Below are 27,018 nucleotides of genomic sequence, written 5' to 3' on the forward strand. Positions count from 1 at the left end.
AAAACATTTCAATTCTTGGCAAATGGCTTAACTAGAGTGTTTTTAACCCCATGCAAAATTGTAAAAGATGCATTGGCTGAGTGCGGTGGCTCACGCCTGCAATCCTAGCACTTTGAAAGGCCGAGGCAGGTGGATCACTTGAGGCCAGGAGTTCGAGACCAGCCTGGCCAACATGGTGAAACCCCATCTCTACAGAAAATACAAAAGTCAGCCGGGCATGGTGGTACGTGCCTGTAATCCCAGCGACTTAGGAGGCTAAGGCACAAGAATAGCTTGAACCCAGGAGGCAGAGGTTGCAGTGAGCCGAGATTGTGCCCCTGCACTCCAGCCTGAGTAACAGAGCGAGACTCTGTCTTAAAAAAAAAAGAAAGAATAACAGAGCTTTAGAAATAAGATGAAGATGTAACCTCGGGCCCTAGCGTCATCCTGGCCTGTAATCCCAGCTACTCGGGAGTCTGAGGCCTGGGTACCAGAGCGAGACTCTGTCTAAAAAAAAAAAAAAAAAAATCATGGATGTGTTCACTGCATAGCTAGCTAGCATCTTCACTCCATCAGTGTACAACTACTGCCTTTCTTCCTCTAACTCAGATGGCCTCTCTATTCCTTTTTGCTCTTTGCCTCTTTAGAAATGTATAACAAACAAATGGTGAATGATCAGCTAACACAAACCTCATGAGAGGCTTAAAGAAAGTGAATAATAAGTGTGCATGCTCTTTTTTCTAATGTGTTAGCAGCCTCTTACCTCAGGACTGTCCTTTGCTGAATTTGTAGAAAGTTCCAAGGAGAGGGGAGCAAGGCCATAACCGGGCCCCTGTGGCTTTGAACTCTGCAGCCCCTCAGGGCAGCTTGGTCAGGCTTTGAGTAAAATTCACCAAACACCTAAGTGTCAAGCTTCTTAACTGTTCTTCTAGAGCAGGAGCTATGGTGAGACATTTCACTATATAGGTCAAAGCTTTGCCAGTTTTTAACCCATTTGAGGCTATTTAACTCCTTTCAGGGTATGTTTTTAGAGATTTGCCTGCTTGTGTAACAAGGGAGAAAATGGTATTAGAGAAACAATAAAGACATAAAGCCAGTAGGGTTTTCAAAGTTTGGTCAAATCAGGTTTTTCCAAGTCCACAAATGATGCATGTATGATAATAAAATAGAAATGACCATGAAAGAAATCAGCATTTTGGATTCCAGTGCTCTAAGGGGAAATCTTTCCTTTTAGTGAAATTTGAATCTGGGTGACAAGCAAACTGACTCTGAAAAGCAGAGCTCACCTTCCAGGGAAATGCGACCCAGGTGAAGGAGGCCTTCACAGCTCTAAGGAGCGCCACCTCCTATGGGATCCCCTCACGCTCTTTTTAAAAATATTTCCTGGCTTGTGCTTGTTTGTTGGAGGCACATGCTCAGAAGGGATATTTTGGCCACAGCTGGTTGGATTATCCCGTCCTAGGGATGCTCTTCTTGAGGCAAGAGGCAGCACTGGTTTTGAGCACCAGCTCTGGACCCCTGACTGCCTGGTCCACAGCACCATGGCCTCAAGCAAGCCCCGGAACCTCTTCACTTCCTCATCTCTCAAACAGGGATTCTTTTTTTTTTTCTTTTTGAGATGGGGTTTCACTCTTGTCCAGGCTGGAGTGCAATGGCACGATCTCGACTCACTGCAACCTCCATCTCCTGGGTTCAAGCGATTCTCCTGTCTCAGCCTCCCAAGTAGCTGGGATTACAGGCACCTACCACCATGACTGGCTAATTTTATATTTTAGTAGAGAGGGGTTTCTCCTGGTTGGCTAGGCTGGTCTTGAACTCCTGACCTCAGCTGATCCACCCACCTCAGCCTTTCAAAGTGCTGGGATTACAGGCATGAGCCACTGCGTCGGGCTCAAATAGGGATTCTTACAGCACCTACTCCATAACCTTGTCGTGAGGATTAAATGAGTCAATACAAAAAAGGCACTAGAACAGCATCTGGAGCAAGGAGGAGCTCTCTGAGTGCCAACTAAGAATTGTTATTATCATGGCTGCTTGGATGCTGCTATTAGGGCGTTTAGCATGGAGGTGGCCATGGTATCCAGCTGACCATCCTACAGATCAAAGCTGGCAGATCCTACTAGGATAAACAGGAAAAACAAAACAAAACAAAACACACAAAAAACCAGCATTCTTAGCTTTCATGGCCTTGCTGCTGTGAGAAGTAAAGTCTGTGGTTCTTCTGAATGAAATAGCACACGATGGCCATGTTGGCTTGTCCCTGTTTCAACACACACAACCTGTCTCAAGTGAAATGAATGAGTTTAAATGACCACCTTTTCCAGAGCAGCCTCACTTCCCACTAAAGGCAGATGGCTGGACGATAGACAAGCTCTGTCCCTTAGAAACTGACTGTGCTCCTCCTGCCTCAGCTCTGACGCCTCCTCACTCCACACACACCCCTGGAACTAGCCCCTCTACCTTCGGGATATATATGGATTTCCTTTCTTTCCTTTAGGCCACACAGCAAAGACCAGAAACCTGTGTATGTTACCCTTCCCCCACCAGACTGGCCTCCTCTACCCAGCCTTCATCCCTACCCTGGGCTGCCGCCTCCAGGGCCTGCCACTGAGCCAAACTCTTTCCAGTTATTTTATTAACTCCCTTAGGGTAATGTTTGTTCATTCATTCAACAGATACTCATTGTGGGAAAAATGGAAATATTCAGGAAAGGTCAAAGGAAAATATTACCCGTCATCCCGCCATTCAGAGAGAACCAGGGTTGCCTTTTCAGTACATGTTTGGTGTATGCTCTCCAAATCTTTTTTTTTACGGCTAAAAATTTAGAAAACATGGCTCATTTTCAAAACCCTTGAAGAACTGGGCAGACTTGAAAGGGCAGTCAGCTTTGCCTCACTCCACCCTATCATGTTTGTATGAGCCAAAGCCCAGAGAGGTGTGACTTGCCCAGTTCAGCAGCAGCCTCACACTTCCAGCCTGTTCCATGGAGTCTAGGCCCGGTCAAAGGCTGTCCATGAGCACTGGCTCTACAGCCAGGTCACCTGTGTTTTGGGTCCTGCTTATATACCATTCAGCGGTACAACTGTGGGGAAGCCACTAACCACTCTATACCTCAGTTTCCTCATCTTTCAAGTGCTGGTGGCAGTGCTGCCCGCCTCGTTCGGGTGTGGTAGAGATGCAGTGTTACATGTAAAGCACTTGGAGCACGTGGCACATAGTAAGCATCAGCATTAGCTGCTGCCCTCCGGCCACTTTGTTAGTATTAATAAAATCATCCTGAAGAGGCTGGGTGGGTGGGGGCTGCTTCTGTCAGTAGGTTTTTATCTTCTGTGCCTGAGACCAGCGGTTTCAGAACAGGTGCCCACAGGTGTGTCAGCAGGGTCAGAATGAGCCAAGGATGCAGACCACAACCCCTCAGGCTTAGATGAATTCATTTAGTCTTCGGGATGTTTGCAGCATGAATCTAAAACTGAAAATAGCCACTGAGTGTCTACATAGACAGAGGACCCTATTGGGTTTTGCCTTGTTTCAGGATACCCAAATAACAGCCCAAATTTAGACTGAATATCTCAGATTCTATGGAAATATTACCATGTCCCACAGAAATAGAAACCTTATCTGTCTCCAGAGTTGCCCTTAGTCATCTGGACTGATGTTCCAGACCTTAACCTCTGTGCCCGGTGCCTTCACGTCCAGTGTTCCAGACTGGATCCTACTAGGATCCACTGCCTACGTGCCTGGTGCCTTCACATCCAGTGTTGGGACTGATGCTACTTTGCCACCTGAGTAATAACAGAAAACTGGAGCCAGAGCCAGTCATGATGTGCCCACTCCTCCTGCCACACTTGCTTCAAGAGCGACATTAGAGGGCAGCTACAGCCACTAGGGCTGCCTGGGCCTGAGCACCAAGGCAGGGCTATACTCTAGTGCATGGGGCTGATAGGGTGGCTCCGACCAGCTCGTGCTGTGGGAAGAAAAACACTCAGTGTGGGAAGGGCTTAGTGTGGGAAGGGGAAATCATACCTCTTGTGGAACATGGGTCGGGTAGGGGACAGGGGACCCTGATTTGCAGCTTGTCAACCTTGAAGGGGTGGAGCTCTATTTCAGAGGACAGTTACAGGTAGATAAAGCTAAAAATGATGTATGTCATCAAAGACACATCCACACACAAGGAACTGCTAATTTTCTGTAGTATCTGAATGAGCGATATGGCACTAGTCTCTTTGCCAGGAGCACAACAGTCACTGGTGTGTTCTTCCCAGAGCTGAATAACTCCAACATCTGTTCTTGATAATATGTTATCAAATGTTCCATTTTAAGAAGTTTTGTTCTTTGGATGCCAAATATTGACTTTCATAGTGAAATCAGCTATTTACAGGTAGAAGGAAATGGAGGAGAAAATAATGTGAGGACTTGGCCGGGCGCGGTGGCTCAAGCCTGTAATCCCAGCACTTTGGGAGGCCGAGGCGGGCGGATCACGAGGTCAGGAGATCGAGACCATCCTGGCTAACACGGTGAAACCCCGTCTCTACTAAAATACAAAAAATTAGCCGGGCGTGGTGGTGCACGCCTGTAGTCCCAGCTACTTGGAGGCTGAGGCAGGAGAATGGCGTGAACCTGGGAGGCGGAGCTTGCAGTGAGCCAAGATCGCGCCACTGCACTCCAACCTGGGTAACACAGCGAGACTCCGTCTCAAAAAAAAAAAAAAAAAAAAAAAAAAAATGTGAGGACCAAGCTCAAGTGTGCAGGGTTTTGGTTCCCTTAACTACTCCCAAGCAGCAGGTGCCCTGTCAAGCCTACTCCAGTGAGACAGATGCCTAAATAGTAATAAAACAGTGAACAGCTGTGTCAGATTATTAGATTCACCTGGCCATAGGAGGACTGAGGCCATGGGGTCTGTTAACTAGAAAACCAGGCCGAGGGCAGAAGAGCGTCTTGTAGTTGTGGCCGCTGCTTGTCTGTGGGGACGAATGCAAAGGCATTTTATGATATCATCTGGCATCATGGTCTGAGCTGCACCAGCTGGCCTAGGCCACTTTGATTTTCCTTCAGACATACACTTCCTGAGGGCAGGGGTTCATCTCAGTGCTTTTGGCTCTGATATCGTACATTAAGAATGCATACATGCTTTTTGGCGGAATAAGCTGTAATTTTTGCCACAGTGTCTCTGCGTAGTGGTGGTGGTGGTAATTGATCCTGCCCCCATGAAACTGAAGAGTGGAAAAACAGCATCTGAGCTCCTTCCAGGTCCTTGTACACAGACTAAGTCTTATTTCATTATCACTCGTGTTGCTGCATGAAGTGCCAGGGTTTTTTTTTTGTTTTGTTTTGTTTTTCTTCTTATGGGACAGAGGCTAGAGTGCAGTACAGCGATTGTGGCTCACTGCACCTCCACCTCCCAGGCTCAAGCCATTCTCGTGCCTCAGCGTCCCTAGCAGCTGGGACTATAGGTGCGCACCACCATGCCTAGCTAATTTGTGTAGTTTTAGTAGAGACAGGTTTCACCATTATGGCCAGGCTGGTCTTGAACTCCTGGCCTCAGGTGATGCGCCTGTCTCAGCCTCCCAAAGTGCTGGGATTACAGGCGGGAGCCATTGTACCCAGCCTGAAGTGCCAGTTTTATAGGGGCCCGTTAATAATTGGGTGCCACTGGTTACCACTGGACAACCTCTCAACATGATGTGGAAGAGACCCTTCGTATGCGTGCCTCCCGCCCCCTTTCCCAGAGAACCTCTCAGGACTGCCTGCCTTACTCCTATTTAAAGGCATCAAAAATTGTCCCGCTCCTCAATTTCTGGTTTTGTTCTTGAGCACCAGCCAGGGCACATGGTTATAGAAAGTATTTTCAGTGAAATGCCTATAGCTAAGTCTTACCATTTGTCAAGAGTACAAAATAAAGGGCTGTGTAACTGCATTGCTCTAGATTAAGTAGCATTTAGCTGGGTTACAGTGGGAGATGCTGCTCATGGGATCGAGTGTGTCCCCGTGTGCTCATTGTTGCTATGTTAGTCCCCAGGGGGAGACAACCTTTCTAGTAACTGTTAATTTCATCTTTCAGTCTTGCAAGGCAGGGGCCTCCTGACTCACCCGTCACATAACCAGTTGGTCTTTGCTCCAAGTTTTGGGAGTTGCCCGTGTCTCCAGGTTTTCAGGTCAAGTTCTGCCTGCTGAATCATTGTTACAAAAGCAAATTTTTCTTACACTTAATGCTAAAATAGNAAAAAAAAAAAAATAATGTGAGGACCAAGCTCAAGTGTGCAGGGTTTTGGTTCCCTTAACTACTCCCAAGCAGCAGGTGCCCTGTCAAGCCTACTCCAGTGAGACAGATGCCTAAATAGTAATAAAACAGTGAACAGCTGTGTCAGATTATTAGATTCACCTGGCCATAGGAGGACTGAGGCCATGGGGTCTGTTAACTAGAAAACCAGGCCGAGGGCAGAAGAGCGTCTTGTAGTTGTGGCCGCTGCTTGTCTGTGGGGACGAATGCAAAGGCATTTTATGATATCATCTGGCATCATGGTCTGAGCTGCACCAGCTGGCCTAGGCCACTTTGATTTTCCTTCAGACATACACTTCCTGAGGGCAGGGGTTCATCTCAGTGCTTTTGGCTCTGATATCGTACATTAAGAATGCATACATGCTTTTGGCGGAATAAGCTGTAATTTTGCCACAGTGTCTCTGCGTAGTGGTGGTGGTGGTAATTGATCCTGCCCCATGAAACTGAAGAGTGGAAAACAGCATCTGAGCTCCTTCCAGGTCCTTGTACACAGACTAAGTCTTATTTCATTATCACTCGTGTTGCTGCATGAAGTGCCAGGGTTTTTTTTTTGTTTTGTTTTGTTTTCTTCTTATGGGACAGAGGCTAGAGTGCAGTACAGCGATTGTGGCTCACTGCACCTCCACCTCCCAGGCTCAAGCCATTCTCGTGCCTCAGCGTCCCTAGCAGCTGGGACTATAGGTGCGCACCACCATGCCTAGCTAATTTGTGTAGTTTTAGTAGAGACAGGTTTCACCATTATGGCCAGGCTGGTCTTGAACTCCTGGCCTCAGGTGATGCGCCTGTCTCAGCCTCCCAAAGTGCTGGGATTACAGGCGGGAGCCATTGTACCCAGCCTGAAGTGCCAGTTTTATAGGGGCCCGTTAATAATTGGGTGCCACTGGTTACCACTGGACAACCTCTCAACATGATGTGGAAGAGACCCTTCGTATGCGTGCCTCCCGCCCCTTTCCCAGAGAACCTCTCAGGACTGCCTGCCTTACTCCTATTTAAAGGCATCAAAATTGTCCCGCTCCTCAATTTCTGGTTTTGTTCTTGAGCACCAGCCAGGGCACATGGTTATAGAAAGTATTTTCAGTGAAATGCCTATAGCTAAGTCTTACCATTTGTCAAGAGTACAAAATAAAGGGCTGTGTAACTGCATTGCTCTAGATTAAGTAGCATTTAGCTGGGTTACAGTGGGAGATGCTGCTCATGGGATCGAGTGTGTCCCCGTGTGCTCATTGTTGCTATGTTAGTCCCCAGGGGAGACAACCTTTCTAGTAACTGTTAATTTCATCTTTCAGTCTTGCAAGGCAGGGGCCTCCTGACTCACCCGTCACATAACCAGTTGGTCTTTGCTCCAAGTTTTGGGAGTTGCCCGTGTCTCCAGGTTTTCAGGTCAAGTTCTGCCTGCTGAATCATTGTTACAAAAGCAAATTTTTCTTACACTTAATGCTAAAATAGTCTTCTTACCCTCACCGGAATGCAAGCACCTCATATTAGTCATTTGTTGGAATATTTATTTACCATTCATGTCTGCTTTTAAAAGTTCTTAAACCATTCCCAGGCCAGGTGCAGTGGCTCACACCTCCCAAAGTAATCCCAGCACTTTGGGAGGCCAAGGCAGGCGGATCACTTGAGCTCAGGAGTTTGAAATCAGCCTGGGCAATGTGGCAAAACGCCATCTCTACCAAAAATAAAAAAATATATATATATATATATATATATTAGCCAGGCATGGTGGCGCATCCCTGTGGTCCCAGCTACTCAGGAGGCTGTGGTGGGAGGATCACTTGAGCCTGGGAGGCGGAGGTTGCAGTGAGCCAAGATCTTACCAGGTGGTACGCACCCAGCCTGGGTGAGAGTGAGACCCCATCTGGGGGAAGAAAAAAGTTCTTAAAGCATTCCTGACTTCTTCATATTTTTATGAGTGCCAGGGCTGAGCAGGGCCCTGTGGGTGGGTCTCATGAGGCATATTCAGTGTTTAAAACAGACCACTCCCCCAGGCAGAGGCTCAGTCAGATGCCCAAGTCTCATCCTCAAATATCAGGCTCCGTGGCTGCCCAGTACAGTCTCTTCCCTGGCAACAGCAACAAGGGAGACTGGAGCAAGAAGTAAGGGTGGGCTGGTGAAGGCAGAAAAAGGGAGGCTACCTGGTCAGACTGTGCCAGGTGCCAGGGTGTACACAGCCCTCCCTGGAAGAGGCAGTATAGGTCTCCTTGGTGCAGACGAGGGGACTGATGCCACAGAAGTGAAGAAACTTCCAGTGAAACGTAAGCCCCAATCTATGTGACTGGGCTCCTTGCTCTTCCCTGGGCCTTCCTCCAGTCCCCCAGCTCCTGGCAGGGACACTGGACCACACATCATTGGGTGGAATGTCCCTGTGACTGAGGCATGAGCCAGCAGTTTACTAAGCCTAAATCCATATTTCTTCATTTAAAAAACAGACTAGCAAAACTTTCCATTTTGTAAGAAGTGTAATTCTGTTGTCTTTAATATGTCAGTTTGCAAAGGCAACGCATACTATTAATATTCATTGGAAACTTGACTAGAATTTTCAAAAGAAACTATTATGTTTGGATGTATATAGTAACTAGGTAGTTTGAATCTATTAAATCTATTAATATTAGCCTTTTGCTGTAATCCCCTTTCTCCTGAAGTGCTTAAAAACTAAATTTCTTTATTAAAGCAGATATACCCTTTATTTCCAGTAATAGTACCTTTGAAGAGCAAGCTAATTAATTCTTTTTAACTGCTTAATGTAAACAAGAAATACAGCAGTTTTGTGAGTGTTGCTGCAAAGAAGATAATCACAGTTGATCTCCATATCACTTAATTAAACCAGGTCATTCATGGAAAATAATTACCTTCAATTATGGTAAAAAGAATTTGTTGAACACAAAATGGAAATCATCCTGCCTTTAGTGAGGAATGATGCCATTAGTGCTGGTTGGGGTTAAGCAGTGCTTTTATCTGAAGTGGTGGCTGTGTAGGGGATGGGCTGTTTACTGTAATAGCTTGAAAACAACACTGTATGTGAACAGTGGTTTTAGATTAATTTCCTTTTAGATGTTGTCATTTGTCATGTGAGGATCTATAAAAGTTTATTAACATTTAAACACCCACTTAAAGGATCACATTTTGATAGAAAGTCCATGAGGTCTTCTGGAGCCCTGAGTCTGAAAAATCACAGAAAAATACTTGACAAATCATAGAATCCTCAAGTAGAAGAGGGTCATGAGATAAACCCTGTTTGCATTTTAAACCGTTGATCAGCGGCCATCCCAGTAAAATTCCATGAAGCTACAAGCCTTTTAGATATGATCTCATTGGCGTAATATCTTTCCTAAGGAGCTGATTTTTAGCTTAAGGTACAAAGTGATTACCCAATTGTATCTGGATAATCCTGGGAATTGAAAGTTAATTCTTTGGTTCCCATTTGTCACTCTTCCTGTTAAATCTGAGCCAATTTCTATGTCCCACTCCCAATACTGGAGAATTTTAAGAAAGAGTGGTTCTTATATGTGTTTTTAAAGAATAACCCAGCTTACAGTGAAGTCTTAGCACTTCCCTTCTGCCTCATAACTGGCTGGGCATCAGCATGCCTTGTCCTGGCTTTGCCCTGGGTCAAGCCATTTTCTTCTGCTGGGCATATATCTTACTAAATACAAGGAGATTTTAGAAGCCAGAGCATGGGACCCTTCCAGTGCTGACTTGTGCACTGAATTCCCCAGGACCGTGTTAATGGGTCCTGAGATACTGGCTGTTTACCAGGGGCTCGATCTATTCCATGACCTTTTCTCGTGTGTGTCGATGGCATAGCGCACACTCAGTCCTCTTCTCACCTAGATTAGTAGACAGACGATACATGGACTTTCAATATGGTGCCTACTTAGATATTTTTAAATGTAAGTTTTTATACTGTCATTTATAGTCATGTGTTTTTTTGGGGGAAAAAAACCTTCTGTTTTTTCACCATTTCTCCAGGACTCTGGATTGATTTGGAAATGTCCTACAATGGGTCCTTTCTGATGACTCTCGAGACCAAAATGAATTTGACCAAACTAGGTAAAGAGCCTCTTGTTGAAGCCCTGAAGGTTGGAGAAATTGGCAAAGAAGGGTAAGGGGCTATATATGAATTTACTAAATCAATCCTGGGGCACCAGCCTCTCCCTCCAGCCTTTGAGAAGCAGGTTTGATGTGTAGTGGCCCCTGGATGTTGAGTGAGCTTCTGTGTAAGTGCTCCTGGACCAAAGCGTTTCAGGGAATGGTTTCCTAGTCTCATCCCCAGCAGCCTGTGAGTTCTCAACCCAGCTCAGCTGTGACAGTGTCTTTGACCTCAGTGCTGGTGGTGGTACACATGGAATTGATTACCCAGAAAGCATCACTGACTCAGACAAGCAGGGCAGACTCATCCGAGCAATAAAATGATCCTCGAATGGAATCGTTAAGATCCTTCCGGTCATAAACAGCAATATGTGGAGCAGGCTGAATCTACCTGCTTTAATCACAAAGTCAGAATTACTTATAATTAGACGATTGATTTTGTAGCACAGAGGGTGCTCCTAAAGTGTTTTGAGAAGCATTTTCCCTAAATAATACAAAGTTGACTTGCCTTGTAAATCCCTCTCTTTGTAGATAGCGTATCTGCTGCCTAGGGTTTGTCTGATTTAGTAAATATTCCAAAATTGTGAGGGAATTCATGAAGCTTAATTTTTTTCCCTCTTAAATGCGTAGACTAGATAAGCTGGAACTTTTACATCCTACTCTACCTAAAAATGACTGCTCTGACTATAAATTTAAATTATATTATTGTTTTTACCATATTAAAAATGTTGACTAGAGGCCGCTTCTCACATCTTTAGCCCTTTGCATAGAATCAACAGTGTGATGACACGAAAATGTCACAAGGAGCTACCTCCACGGGGTCTAAATATAAGATACTGGCTCTTAGACTTTTGCTTGGTTCTGGTACTGACCTAATGCTTATATTCATGCTTGTGGTAATAGCAGATTGGAAAGCTGGGTTATACATTTGAGAATATTCTTTTACTTAGATTATTCTGATTTATGCAAGTTACTTAATGAAATGTTTCTATTTTAATAATTGGAGAATTTTACCAGCTATATGCAATCTAACCTGTGTCTGTGCTGTTTTCCTTTCATTTTTCTATTTGTTAAAATATGTTTGGATTCGGCAATCTGTGGATTTATATTTTCTGGTGAGTGTGGTATTTATCAACTCTCCACATAGCATTTCATACCCTGTAACTTCTGAGTCTTGTTTGATCCCATGTGAAACCATGAGGAAACCTGTCTTTTCATCACATTCTTGGACATAAAGGCACAGTTCGTGAGCCTGAGAGACCCCAGACCAGGAGTAGTTAAGAGGCTTTCCTGACAGGGAAAGTCTTACAGACTTCCCCAATTTGAATTGCTGGAGTCCTGATCTAGTCAGATTCAATTCCTGGTCCTGCTGTCCCCACCCCACCCCCACGCATTAGCTGAGCACAGTAAATCCAGCTCATGACGACAGAGTTGCAGTACCAGCTGCCTAGAACATGAAGCACCTGAGGCAGAAGCAGTCTTGAAAATGAGTTCTAATAAAAAGGCAGTGTGGCAGAGCAACCTCGGGCAGATGTGTTTGTGCAAGGAGCCCTTTCTAGAAACAGCCCCATGTAGGCACAGAGGTGCAGGGACTCTATTGCAAAGGGGGTCTTAGGCACCAGGGGTGGCAACCAGGCCAGTCCCTGATGTGCTTGCCACATAGGCGTCCACATTCACTGCTATTCCTGCAGCCCTCATGGCCTAGTTTCAAGTTCATAAACTCTGGCCGATCAGAGGATGGACGTGTTTCTGGAAAGCTGTGCTTCTCTAGACTGAGTGAAAAAAAAATCCTCTGCTTTAGGAATGTGATGGTATTATATTTCACTTATATTTCTAAAGTACTTTTTTTTTTCCTGTGAGAGTCTGTTATAAAATGTTTTGCTTCTTCCTGTGAGGGTGTTAAATTATATGTTGATGTGTAATTGGCTGTCATTTGGTTTTAAAAGTAAGGAAGAATACAAGCCAAAAGCACTTCATTTGGGAGAAAAAGGGTGGAAAAATGGACCCTTACCCCTTTTTTTCAGAAAGGATCCCTTCGGGAACCTGAGAGCACTGGGTCCTTCTTTCTGAAAATGCTTCCACATACACCATTTGGCTCACAGTTTCTAGGAGCATTGTGAATCTCGGAAAGCCCATCTGTGGTTAAGAACCTAATCCCAGAAGTGATTCCAGAATCCACTTCACTTCCTCAGTCGTGAGGTTTATGGAATCACCATGGGGCTTAGTAGCAGAGAAGGGACAGGAGTCAGCATACGTAGTAGGTGTTTGAAGCGCGTGATCTTTGGAACTGACATCTTCCTTAATATTAAACCTCCAAAGCACAGAACGTCTGAAGAATTGGCCAGCAGCAGCCCTTTCCTCCAGGCCCTCCCTTCAGCCTGTGGCCGCCTGTCCAGGGCCTCACTGCGCATCAGGGTCTGCTTCCTGGTGTCCTGCCTGGCAGGGCCTCGGCTTCGTCTCACTGCTTTTTTCAGTCCCTGTTCAAGTGTGCAAATGATTGTGCTCTTGCGGAGTCTCTGAGGAGATGCTGCTCAACCTGTGAGATGTCCTCCTTACTGGTAGGAAGTTTGTTCACCTTTAGTTAGCACCCTGAGGGTGAGACTGAGATTGAAACCTGTGTAGCTTTGCCCTAGCAAAGTATCTTCCCTTTGAAATGTGTGTCTGCTGTATTTTCGTGGGCGTTTTTCCTTTAGTCTTTTCATTTCCCAAATAGTCCTTTTGTCGCACACTGCAGGTAACATAACTTTTGGGCAGTACGGCATTCAGATGGCATTGAGATAGTGAGCTGAGCAGCATCTACTTTAGGAACTGCCCTGCAGAGGGCCAGAATGAGTTAGTAAAGGGAGCGCTCTGCCTCTTGGGTGGCCTTTAAATGAAAAGTGGCATGGGAGTGAAGTGTTTCCTGTAAAGCACGTGGCCTCTTACTGCTCCACCACCGCAGACTGGGCCCTTTGTACAAGTCCCCAAGTCAGAAGTTGGCCCCATCTGACCTCTTTTGGGTCACTAGTCCACATCTACCCCAAACCACCCTTCTGCCCCCAGGCCCCTGGTGTTCTGCGCACTGAGTGCCTGCAGTTTACACTGTGACTCTGTCTAGTTTGTGGGTGTGTATGCACATGTGTGCCTGTGGCAGGTGTATGGAACTGATTTTCTCAAAAGAAAATTAGTACATTCTTGAGTGTGGTCCCTCTCAAAGCAAACATCTTACAGGCCTTCTTAATTTAATTATGCATCCTTCATTTAAAGCATTTTGGGGGCTTCTTTTTAGAACTGCCTCCAGAGTCCGTGACGTTCTTTTAGCTAACCTGAGTGACAGCCAATTGTCCTGCTTTGTAGATGGTTTGGACCTTTGAGAAATTGCTAGAAGTCCTCAGAGGTGATGGTGATTATGAGACCAAGAAATAAAATATTTGGTCTAAGAGTATCAGTGATAAAATAATTCACTTTTTCTTATATATCTGACATTTCCAAAAGATTTTTGGCAGAAGGAACATAACTGGAATAAGCCTTTTAAGGTGTCTCTTTGAAAGGATATCACACTCATCTGGAATTCTGAGGTGTATTTAAAACAAGTAGGCTGATTACATTCCAGCACGTCTTCTACAAGGAAGTGCGGTGTATCTCTCTGAAGTTCATGCTGAGATCATAAAATGCATGTTCAGTTATAAAAGTGAATATCAGGCAAACACTGGGCTACACTTACAATACCTAAGTATTGGGTGCCGCATAATACCGCCCCCAGTGTGGCGAGCAGAGGTACCACTCGGTCAAAATCAGATTTCACATCATCTGATCTGCTTGAAGTGTACAGCGTTACCTAAAGTGTTCACTTCAAGCCACAAAATTTGTCCTGTTCTGTGACCTGCAGAGGATTAACTTGGTAACTTGAGAGTTTGCCACAGCGCTCAGCCTCTGGCATCTTCTGCCCAGGGTTGGAGCTGCCAGATGATATGCCCCGGTGGGGACACAAGGAACGGTGGCTCAGCAGATCTCAGTGGGGTCCCAGAGCTTGCAGGCAGCCTTTTTGTGCTTTGTGGGTGAGAAGCAGGCTCCTTGTGCTGTGGAGACAGATTCCACACCTGGCAGCACGAGATCAGAGAGCCTCAGGCACTGCCATCCTACTGATGGAGAACTCCGATGCTCTTCTGAGAGGGGTGTGTGATCTTTGGGGATTTACATCTCTGGCTTTCCTCACCCAAGACCCAGTTTAGGCTTTCATGGGAATCAAATTTTGCTATATACATTTTAAATATAAGATTCCTGTGAGGGCTGCCTAACCACAGCACACTCTGATATGACTCTGCAACCAGCAGATACACATAAGCATTTCCTGGACCAGCCAGGCCTTTGGTGGAAGAAGGAAGAGCCAGTTAGGTGCTGTCCTGTGGCCAGGGACAAGAGGTTTTTGTTTCTGCAGAGGTAGTTTCCCTTTAATGTGGAAATTCAGCCTGTTGGCTGGAGCGCTGGTTCTAATGTTTCAGAGTGGTGTTGAGGAGGAGCTGTGTGTCCTACCAGGGAGGACACAGTCCGGGTCCTCTTACAGCCGGCTCCTGTTTCCAGGGTGGAGGTTTCAGTCCTGCCCTCCCAGTGCACAGTGCTGGGGCCATTGCTGGGCCTTCAGTTCCACACTGGCACGTGTGCTGTGCCCTTGGGTGCCTTTGGCTCCTGTTGGTCAGGAGATAACTGTCCCAGTGGGCCTCTGGTGGCCCAAGGACAGCATCAGGAAAACCAAAGGACTGCAGCTGCAGGGAGATAGGCCCTAAGCCCCACTGCCTTCCCTTGTCCATATAATTGTGTCATCAAAAATCCAATGAGCAGCCTTTGCTTGGTGACCATTTGGTTGTGTAATAGTGTTCAGAGACTACTCTGTCCCTAGTTCATTTTGTCCCATTTAAGTCTCTGGACTCAGACACAGCCCTGCCAGTACTTTCTGAAGCAAAGCCACAGTCCAGGGAGGAAGCTGCTTTCTGTAGGCCCAAGGCTCAGCCCAGAAGCCACCAGGTCCCCTCTAAGGGGAACTGGACCCCTCACCTCTGCAGGTAATCCAGCAACCCCACAACTCTGGAACTGAGCATCCGCCCTGGAGAGTTGAGTGAGGGACACTGCTCTCCCATGAGGCTTTCCCTTACTTCAGTCAAAGGAATGGTCTTTAGTTGTATACTTTTCCAGAAAATTTCCTGGGTTCTCATGTCAGTTGCTTTCTAGAGTCTCCTGAGACTTGTGTGTGTGTGTGGTTGTTGGCTTTTTCTGTGACCTTCAGGAGATAGGGCAGGTGTGGAGTGAAATATGTAATTTCACTGGAAAGGACGCATGAGTCAAAACTAACTTGGAGGGTAACTAAGCCAGAAAGCATCAGAGTTGCTGAACTAAGCCAGAGCCAAGGGACTTGCCTCAACATCCCATCATCGGTGAGAAGTGGCCATGTCACCAGTATAAGCTGTCACCTCACCCTTGCAACCATCTGCTCTTTCTGTTCATCCTCCCACGTGGCTCCCGCTGCACTAATTGAAATCACTGCATTTTATGTGTGCATCACACTCCCACCACCTGTCCTCTGACGCATGCTCAAAAGCAACCTCTTCTGGGCCCAAGTCCTCTGTGGTCCTGTCAGAGGCGTTGGCATTGAAGAGTGTCCTGAGCATCTGCACTGATCCAAGGATTCTTGGATTGGGCCTCTTCTGTTTTGGGTGGGTTGGAGAGAATGACGAGCTGTAATAAGTTACATCCCAACCCTGTTGTGGTTGAGTGTGTGTGCATGGGTGTGTGTATTCTCTTTCTAAGCAGAGCTTGGGTGACGGCAGGCAGTGGTGGTGACTCTCTCTCTGTCCAGTTGCAGGCCCCGGGCATTCTGTCTGGCAGACAGCGATGAGGAATCCTCCAGCGCTGGCTCCTCCGAGGAAGACGATGCCCCAGAGCCCAGCGGGGGAGACAAACAGCTCCTCCCAGGGACCGAAGGGTGAGTGGATCAGTGCTTCTGTGTCTCTTAAGTCTCCATGGATCAGGACAGCAAGTTAGGAGTGAGCCTTGTTTCCCTTCCTTCCTCTGTGATCTTCCTTCCTCTTTCATGTTGAGTAGATGGTTTTTGTATTAACATCCCAGGTCAGTGGTCTGTTTAAATTCCAGGCCCCCAAGTGAAAAGACCCATATAGCTTTCCTTACTAAAATGGCTTTCTGTTGCTGTTTGATTAAATAATAGAGAAGTTGAAGGGCGTGCTGATGATGAAAAGCATCGCCCTGAGCCTTTAGAAGGAGCGGAGCACACGCCCCCTCCCCCTGGAGCCAGCGGAGAGCCCCCCTCCCCTCAGCTTCAGCTGCAGTGCATTTGCTTCTGTTGAGCTGCAAGTTCCTGCAAAGCAGAAACGTTCAGATGATTTTCTTTGGCGAATTTTGAAAGCACTGATAACTAAGCTGATCTTTTGGATCATGAACTTCATTTGGAGAGGGGCACTCTTTGCCTGTTATTTGGGCTGTGAAATGATCAAAGTGCTTAAACAGCCTATCCACAAGGATCTTTTAATTACATAAAGTGACTTGAAGAAACTAAGATTATAAGGAGCCAAATAATTCAGAAACTTTTATAAGAAAAAATCAACCTATTCACTTTTGAAATCCTACAGGAGATGAGAATTCAGATGTTTGAGGAGTTGGTGCCAACGTTTGTATTATTTAGTCGAGCTGCTTGACCTACTTAAGAATGATTGCTGTTCCCTGAACACATACTATTCCTCATATTCTGGAACTGTGGGGGATTTTAAAAAGCAAATATCCTTTCTTCTGAGGGCAGCCTCATGGTACATGTAACCTGATACCACAGCTTATTTTCTTGGCCTGTGAGCACGTCAGCTTGGTGTAGCATTTTGTTTTCTTGAGATGGCGTCTTGCTTTGTCACCCAGGCCTGGAGTGCAGTGGCACGATCATAGCTTACTGCAGCCTCAACCTTCTTGGCTCAGGTGATCCTCCCACTGTAGCCTCCCGAGGAACTGGGACTACAGGTGCACACCAGCACTCCTGGCTAATTTTCTGTTTGTTTTTTGTAGAGATGGGGGTCTCACTGTTTTGCCCAGGCTGCATTTTTCTTTAAGAAGTTCCAAGCCCTTTGAAAAGTAATTGCCACTCAGGGTAGCCACGTGACACCACCTAAAGACAGTCTGTTAATTACCGATTTGTTTCCTATTGATGCAGCATGATTTATTACTTGCTGCATGGAGATTATGAGATTGATCTGTCATTGGATTTCTGTCTGGTATTGGAGTAGTGTAAAAGAGGACAGGTGAGAAACCTCTGCATGAGGACTTTGTCCAGCTCTCCATTGTCAACATTTGGGCTGTTTCAGTCATTTACACCTTCTCTAAAGTAGTAGTTCTCAACTGGGGGTGATTTGGGCCCCCAGAGGACATTTGCTGATGTCTGGCGACATTTTCTATTGTCATAACTAGGGGGAGTGCTACTGGCATCTGCTAGGTAGAGACCAGGGATGCTGCTGAACACCCTGCAATGCACAGGATGCCGCCCACCCCAACACAGAATCACCCTATCCAAAACATCGAGTAAGGGGAACGAAGAGCCACAGGTTTTTGTCTGTGAAAGAGTGAAGTCCATGCTAACCGCCCTTTGTGTTCCACATTTGAAGGTACGTTGGAGGTCATCGAACAAGTAAGATTATGAGGTTTGTTGATAAAATTACCAAGTCAAAATATTTCCAAAAAGCAACAGAGACAGAGTTTATTAAAAAGAAGATCGAAGAAGTCTCCAACACACCCCTGCTGCTAACTGTTGAAGTACAAGAATGTAGAGGAACCTTGGCGGTCAATATTCCACCACCCCCGACTGACCGAGTATGGTACGTAGAGGGCCCTCAGGGACAACAAGTGATTCCTCTTATTGCATGGCCACAAAAATCCCAGACTGCTTAACCTTGAGGTTATGGAAAGTACCGTCTCCCGGGCAGAAGCACTAACAAACATTTTTCATGGGACCTTAATATTAGTTGCAAATCTGATGGTACTTTCTTCTGTGAGTGGTGAATTCACGTTCAAGAATTCATCTTCACATGGTAGGAAAAGTTAATACATAAAGTTTATGAGATAAGCTGTTTCTATTCTTGGTCTTCCTCCTCTGGAAAGCCAACTGTTCTGCCAATAATAACAGCTGTCATTTGTAGATAGCACCTTTATTCTCTGCCTGGCCCTGGTTGTAATTGCATTACCTGATTAGTCCTCATAGCATCCTGTTGAGGTCAATGCCATTGTTATCCCTACTTTAAAGATGGGGATCACACATCCAACAGAGTCTGGGAAGTTAGGGAGACTTCCTGAGTTAGGCCTCGATGCTGAGGAGTCAGGAGCGTGTGCCTCTAGTGTCTGAGGACTTGATTATCAGCACCAGCTGCATGTTAAAATCACCTGGGGACTTGCTAAAAATATAGATATGCCTGGTCTATTCCCCGGGATTTCAGGGGTGGGGGGTGATGAAGCCAGGGTTGAGAGTCACTGAAATAAATTACTGATAAGTTCAGCATCACTGTCTGTGAGTCTCAATTTAAAATTGACATGCTAAGTCCTAAAAAATGGGCATAAGTGTAAATGTGATTGCATAAGAGATCTCATTGTACCATTAACTACACTCATAACAAAAATATAGCTCTGTTCTATCATAGAATGAAACCAACGTGCTAGTACATATCATTGGTATTCAGAAGGATTTCTAGGAATGATCAGACGAGGGTTTTTGAATTGACTAACCTTTTAACGATAATGCTGGTATTTCCCAATAAAACTTTAAAATGCCTTTTCATACCTTTTTTTAAAGTAATATTTTCATTGTAAAAAAAAAAAAAGATTGGGAAAAGGTGAAAAATAAATAAATAAATACCCATAATCTCACCATCCAGAAATAACCACTGTTAATATATTGTATGGTCTTTCAAACCTTAAAAAAAAAATTTAATAGTAAAGGTTGATACATTTCTTCTCCTTCCTGCCAGTTCTTTAGATTTATCAGTTTTCAGTGGCTCTGCTCAGGGGGAGATAAAATAAAAGGGCTCTAGGATAGTGCTACCCAAGGCATGCTCAAATGCTGACCTATGTGTTATTGATCTATAAAGGTAAGTATAGATATTGAGAGTGTTTAGAAATATTTATGGCAACTTGACATTTTTGCTGTATTTCCAAAAGCACTGGTCCATGACAGATGTAAGGTTTTAGTTGATAGCACACATGGTCTTGTCTGGATACTTTGCCAACAGTTCTGATTGCCAGTCTGCTCCCTCGGGAAGTCCTAAAGAGCATATTGTTGGGGTGTAGGGTGAAAAAACAGGTTTAGAACCTTACCGATCGACATATGCACAGTAGAATGTAAGGGGAGTTGACCCCACTTCTGTCCGTGGTCCTCTCTTGGGGGTGACATTCAGAGAGAGGCAGTGTATCTTTCACTCTCTGCTTTATCTGCTTGAATGTATGTTTTGTTTTGTAATGTACATATACTACTTTTATAAAATTGAAAGAAGAAAGGTTATTGCCATTTTAGAAAACACAAAACCAGTGCCCAGGTCATGGCTTTTCCAGTGTGCTTCCTGGCTTTCCGTTCGTCAGAACTGTTCTAAATCCACCACAGCCCTAACACCATCTAGGGAACACAGGGGGTTCACAATTCAAACTTTGTGTGTGGAATATTTTTAGAGGGCATTTTCAGAAGAAAATAACATTTTAAGTAGTGATAAAGCCCCGTGTAAATGAGGAACGTGTGCTGTCAGTGCCTCATTCCTTGCTTTGCTTCTAAATGTGGTTATTATCTTCAAAAAGGTATGGTTTCCGAAAGCCACCACATGTGGAGCTGAAAGCTCGGCCAAAACTTGGAGAGAGAGAAGTGACTTTAGTTCATGTGACAGACTGGATAGAGAAGAAACTGGAGCAAGAGTTTCAGGTAAACCTCTGGTGTTATCTAGTATTTCACACCAAGTACAGAAGCTCTGGGTAGGACCGAGGTTCTGAACTTCAGCTGGGTCAGGATCCTCTTTTGAAAATCTGATGATGACCTTCATCCCGGAAGAGTATTACATTTGATCAAATATGGGAATAAAGTTTTAGGTACAGTGTCAAAGCCCTGAAACTTACCCACAGAACATTACTAAGTCATCTTCAGACGAAACCCAAAAGATGTGGGTTAGAGCAAAATGATGACGTCTTCTCCCAGCAAGCCTGCTGGGACTCTCAGGCTTTGTTTTCTCTTACGCAAGGCCTGGCCTTGCCCAACTTATAGCACCCCACCTGTGGGCAGGGAGGCTGCCCCCCTGTTCTTGTGTGCTGTTCACCTTGCTCATTTTGATCAGTTCAACAAACTTTCCTGGAAACCCTTCTGTGTGCCAGGTACCGCCTGCCCTGGGAGTCCAAAGATGAATCAGGCCTCTCCCTCCCCTGGGTAGCTTCTAGTGTAGTCTGGGAGTTTAAGCCAGAGCTTACTCTCTCAGCTTGTTTTTTGTGCATTTGGCCACCAAAGGTAATATCAGTATAGCTGAGGCCCTGGGATGAGCTATTTCCATCAAACTTTTATCAGATATTTGAAGCACAGTTGTCTGTCAGGGTTTTATGGATTAGCAAACTATTTAATGAAATTCACCTTTTGAAGAAGACCTACGTTCTTTCTGCAGTGGTGTATTTTGAGTTACTGCCTTAAAAAAAAATCCTCTTATTTAAAACTAGAGATTAAACATAACTGATAACCAATTTCTGAAAAAGCTTAATGTCATCACCAAATAGAAAAGTACTTTGAACCTAGTGAGGGGAAACAATATCATGCCTTATAATTTCCCCTTTTTCTTTTCTTTCTTTCTTTTTTTTTTTTTGAGACAGAGTCTTGCTGTGTCACCCAGGCTGGAGTGCAGTGGCGCCATCTCGGCTCACTGCAAACTCTGCCCCACTGGATTCACACCATTCTCCTGCCTCAGCCTCCCGAGTAGCTGGGACTACAGGTGCCTGCTACCACACCTGGCTAATTTTTTGTATTTTTAGTAAAGATGGGGTTTCATCGTGTTAGCCAGGATGGTCTCCATCTCCTAACCTTGTGATCTGCCCACTTCAGCCTCCCAAAGTGCTGGGATTACAGGCGTGAGCCACTGTGCCCGGCCTAATTTTTTTGTATTTTTAGTTGAGACAGGGTTTCACCATGTTGGCCAGGCTTGTCTTGAACTCTGGACCTCAGGTGATCCGCCTGCCTTGGCCTCCCAAAGTACTGGGATTACAGGCGTGAGCCATTGCGCCCGGCCATTAGCTTACATTTTATTGCTAGGATTTATTAATAAAAGGATAATTTACATGGAATATGTATTCTAGACATAGTAGCTGGGAACTGCTGTGAACAGCTTAAGCCAATTCTTTTAAATTGTTGGATATGTATCAGTGTATATGGGCAATCTCATTAAATGTACACCAAATCAAAGGCCACTTCTGCCTCCATGCTGATAGATTAGAGGATTCTCGTAGCCACGCACTGGTATGATTCCTCAACTCTTTCTGAAGTATGTATGGTGGGAGAATTAGTTTGGAATGCGTAGGAAATTTTATATGTATTTTAAAATTTGTCTAAGGCCTAAAATTATCAGAACAAAGGAGGGTGACAGCCTGGCAAGGCATTCTTCCACATAGCTCTTCTTTAATATCTTCCTACAGAAAGTTTTTGTTATGCCAAACATGGATGATGTTTATATCACTATAATGCACTCAGCCATGGACCCTCGCTCCACTTCCTGCCTCCTGAAAGACCCACCTGTGGAGGCTGCTGATCAGCCATGATGGGTGATGTCAGATGTTCCCCGTATTGTGACATCCAGCTGGACGTGTGGGGTTCTTGGCCGCCATCTGTACTGTAGCACTGGCCTCTGTGCCACAGCTACTCTTTCTTAAAGGACTGCTTCTGCCCTCTGCCTGCCAGTGCCCATTCCACTGTGAGGTGTCATTCCCCGCATCCAGTGACAATTGTCTGGATTGCCTGCTGCAAAGCTTTGATTTGGCAAAGGAGACCATGGAAGAATCATGGTGGATCCAGAAGTTACAGGTGACCCACACCATGGCTTTTAAGTCTACCCAGGTTTGTGGCAGCAAATGAGCACAGTAAGAGCAAAGCTGAACAACTTGCCTCCTCTACTCCTCCAAAGCTTTTCTTCAGGCAGCCGGTGCACAGTGGGACTTTTTCACTTCTACACTTTGTATGCAGCCTTCCACGCTTCCAGAGAATGTCAGTGTGCAATGTGTCTGGAGGGTGGGGAGAGGAATTCTGTGAGCCTTTTCATTTCGGTGACAGAAAAGATGGGCAGAGCAACTTACTTTTTTTTCACATTAAATTGTGCATTTGGGAAGCAAGTAGCCATAGAACATACACACACAATAACACGCTATCAGCTTGGGTAAGGACAGTGGAACTTATGTGAACATCAGGCAAAGCCATGAGATCAAACCATCCCAAGCCTTTTACCAATGAGGTACAACCACCTGGCTGCTAGCTAATCTTGAATGTTTTCCTGAGACAGGAGCGTATGTGAAAACATCAAACACTGCACAGAATAACAGGATGGGTCCTCTCATACAGATGGGTGGGGCCAGAAAGCCAGAACCACAACTTTTCCATCTGGCGTTTCCTATATCCTCCAGGTTTTATATGGGAATCGAAAGTTTGTTAATCTGATTGGGAGAGTTCCACGGGCAGATTTCCCTTCCTGAAGGCCAAAACGGAGAACTGCTCTCTTAAATTATTTCAAGAGTCAAGACCAAAAGTTTGCTCAGCATCACACTACATCTCAAAATTAATGTTGCCAACTTAATTTTGTGCATTTGTGTCAGAATGCTTAGTTTACAAGGTTGGGGGCTCTCTTATTGTATAATTTGCTTCAAGAAGTAAACCTAATACCATTTTTTATTGTTTAAAGTTGCATTCAACGTCAAAATTACCTAGGGTAACTTTTGATAACTTACATCTGTGGACAAAGCTAATAGTGGTTTTTTAAACAGCACCTTGCCTGAACATGACTTTAAAGAAATTAATATATTGAAAACATGTTTGAATCCTTGATTAATTGCACCATTAAAACATTTGACTTAAATTGTTTGACCATTCCAGTTGGTGTACTGTTGATTTCATTGTGTAAGCCAATCTGCCTGTCACAGTCTGTGTGTCTTGGTCACTGGTCTTTATAATTGTTGTGCAATAATTAAAGGCTAAGGACTAGATGCACTATCGCGTAAAGAGATTACACATGACTGTACCATGTTGCACTTAATCAAATAGTATGTGGGGATTTAAAATCGCTTGCATTGTTTCACAAAATAAATATCTCATGTCAAATACTAGATAAGCATCTAAGTCATTTCTACTGAATCCTGTTCATATAGGGGCACAAGTGAGTATGGAGCACCGGGGTCCTCACCTGGCAATGGCAGCTTTCACTTAACTGGTTTGGATCACTGCCCAGTCTTAAGGCTGCAAAGCCATCCGCACCACATCCCTTCAAATTATGTGCCATTATCTTCAGCCCACATTTAAAGAATCCAGTGAAAGTTCACAACTGAGGGGGTAGGACAGTGGTGCTCCTGGGCTTCAGTTTATACCCTTCATCGTCTAGTTGTCTTCATTCGGGACATCTTCATTCATCGAATGCCCATGCAGTGAACGCGTACGTGCATCCTTGCCCACCACTGCTGCCTTGTACTCAGAACTGATGCACATTTCACTGGAGCCCTTGTGCAAGATCTTTTACCAACCATAGAATCTGGACTGTGTAACTAGGTGTCTATGTTGTCCCCAACTATATATAAAATCTAATTCATCTTCACAACCGCCCTATAATTTTGAACTGTTTAGGAGTCACAGATTAACCTGCCCGAAGCTTTAGTCCCATGCTTGTCACACATACTCCTGCATGGTGGTTGTTTGTAAAGAGGTCGATTACCCCTTTAGTCAGGAGTTAACTCATGCAGTTCCACACTGAATCCGTTTATGTCAAGTACACAGCAGCCCTGCAGACACCATTCCAAGCTGCCTTCAACTAAATCTGCGCGTCTGATGGCAGACACGACAGCTTGGGACTTAGGTCGAACTCATGGCAAAGGCACAGCGCGCGCGATGCACTCGGGGAGGGCGGGGCTGGGGAGCACAGAGGGGCACTCACTACGCAGCAGAGTCCGCGTGTCCCCGTCAGTCACCGTTCCCCTCACACGCCATTCCAGCCTTGGTATTACGGCTTGAGGCCTGTCGTGGCAAAACCCCTGGAAAATTGCCCAGCCTAGCAGCCGGACAGTCAGGTTACTTATTGTCGCTCGCGGTTAAAAGGGCCGCCCGCGGGGGGCCAAGCGGCCCCAGTTATGCGCAAGCACATGCTCTAGCGCTGCAGATTGACCCCCGGCGCCACGAGGAGGCTCGGCGGGGGCTCAAAGACAGCGCGTCGCCAACGACACACACCGACACCAGGGTTGGGTTCAAAACACTTTATTGAGGGGAATGGGGTGGCAAAGCAGCAAGGACGGTAAGACCCGACGTCCTCGGCTGGGAGCTACAAGAAAAGGAGAGTGATGGATGAGCGGGTGTGCGCTCGCCCGCCGGCCCCCTCCCTGCTTCGCTCGGGCCGGCTCAGACTCCAGTTCGCATCACCCGCGTCAGCAGTCTAACACGTGCTTTAATTGGAATGTCATCACAGCAGGCCGGCCTCCCCCGCCTCCCTGTTCCCGGGCCCCGAGACCTGGTACCCACCCAGCCACACGGCCCGCCTGGCAAACAACCTCACCTTCCGGAATCTGCAGGCGGTGAAAGACTGGGGAACGGTGATGGCTTTCTCTTAAAGGAGCCGACCAGAGCTGGTGGGCGGGCTTTACTGCCATTAACCAATAGCAAGTTCAACTTGCGAGCACGTGCATGTAAAGTTGCCTGGTGATTGGTAGTCCTTGCTGAATCCTCCAGAGGATAGATGGGTCACATACCAACCATAGAGATGAGAGCCGCTCAGTCTCAAGTCCTTTGCGTTTCAGCGTCTCGATCGCCACCTGCTAATGAGCGCATTTCTCTGCAGTACGCAAAAGAAAACTTTACCAAGAGCAGGGGACAAGTGATGCCTAACTTGGATGATATGTTCTGTGCCAGGAGCTAGGATACGAGTTGAGAATGTAAAGTTGAAAACTGCCCCCGAGTGCAAAGTAACGTGTTGTGGTAGAAAGAGCTTGTATTGAAAGTGGACCGATATGCATCACATCCTGACTTTGTGATGCGTTCGCTCTGTGACCTTGCTCAGTTAACCTTTCTGAGCTTCAATTTCTGGAGATTGGGAATACCCCGTGTCCCCCCCCCCCCCTCCGCACACACACCGCGGAGGGAAAAAAAAAAAGTTGCAAGGGGATTAGGTGAATTAATTCCAATTGCCTGGCGCGTTCTAAGTGGTAAACAAAGGTTTTCAAAGGGCAGGGTGATGTGGAAAACTTCCTGGGACTGCAAAACGTTAATAAATACTAAAATAGAGCTATGAACAGCCTACTGTAAAATCCCAAAGGACAGAAAGGACAGAAACTTTGGGAAAGTTTCGCAGAGTTGATTGAGCCCATTCACTGGAAATACAGGTGGCTGAATGAGAGTTTGCTTAACTGGGTGGGGACACAGTACACCAGCAGTCACAATCGCTGGTTATCTTTATTGCCTTCCTGTTTTCCTTGGAAATTCTTTTCCTTTTTTTCCTCTTAATACAGAAAATTTATTGTTTTGTGTGTGTGTGTGTGTGTGATAGTGAAACCATTTCACCTTATGAGTTTGTAGTTGAATGGGCTCTTATTTTCATTATTTTCTATATAGACTTTAAATTCAAACAATTCCTCTTTGGCCGGGAGCGGTGACTCACGCCTGTAATCCCAGCACTCTGGCAGACCGAGGCGGATGGATCACCTGGGGTCAGGAGTTCAAGAACAGCCTGGCTAACATGGCGAAACCCCGTCTCCACTAAAAATACAAAAATTAGCCGGGCGAGGTGGTGGGCGCCTGTAATCCCAGCTACTCGGGAGGCTGAGGCAGGAGAATCGCTTGAACCCGGGAGGCGGACGTTGCAGTGAGCTGAGATCGCGCCACTGCACTCTAACCTGAGCAACAGAGCAAGACTCCGTCTCAAAAAAAAATCCTCTTTAATCCAAAGCAATAATGACTTTGACAAGTGTTTAGTACCCTCTAGATTATTTATGTTTGTTGCTGTTTTAACTTTTGTTATTCAACATTTATTACATTATGGTACAGTTTCTACATTGGGCAGTGTATGAAAGTTTTCTTTGTGATCTAAAGTATCAGTTTTTATAAGTGTTCCACAGATTGTTGAAATGAAGATGTTTTCACTATCAAGTACAAATATGGTATAAAATATTTATTTATTAATTCAACCTTAGTTGTGTTGTAATTACTTGGTCCATAGCTCTATTTTGTGTATTATGTACTTGCTTGGAAGTTGGCGGTTGGCTTTGATTGTGATGTGTTAAGATTAGGCCTCAAATACCAAATGCCAATGAGGATGTGGAGCAACAGCTTTGCTCCATTACTTTTTTTGTTTTGTCTTGTTTTGTTTTTTGAGACAGTCTCACTCTGTCGCCCAGGCTGGAGTGCAGTGGCACAATCTTGGCTCACTGCAACCTCCGCCTCCCAACTTCAAGCGATTCTCCTGCCT

The 27,018-nt window shown here is 45.5% G+C and overlaps 1 protein-coding gene across 1 annotated transcript in view; it reads left to right on the forward strand.

Moving 5' to 3' along the window:
* Positions 1-23,683, forward strand: part of TEX2 (testis expressed 2) — an 85,571-nt gene extending 61,888 nt beyond the window's left edge. Inside the window, 5 exon segments of the mRNA XM_017882859.1 lie at positions 10,226-10,358; positions 16,176-16,301; positions 17,977-18,186; positions 20,147-20,267; positions 22,010-23,683. Coding sequence (XP_017738348.1) covers positions 10,226-10,358; positions 16,176-16,301; positions 17,977-18,186; positions 20,147-20,267; positions 22,010-22,132 — 713 coding nt within the window. The 3' untranslated portion in view covers positions 22,133-23,683.
* Positions 23,684-27,018: the final 3,335 nt, after the last annotated feature.

Source organism: Rhinopithecus bieti, unplaced genomic scaffold, assembly GCF_001698545.2.
Source record: "Rhinopithecus bieti isolate Rb0 unplaced genomic scaffold, ASM169854v2 scaffold_12928, whole genome shotgun sequence".
NCBI classification, from domain to species: domain Eukaryota; kingdom Metazoa; phylum Chordata; class Mammalia; order Primates; family Cercopithecidae; genus Rhinopithecus; species Rhinopithecus bieti.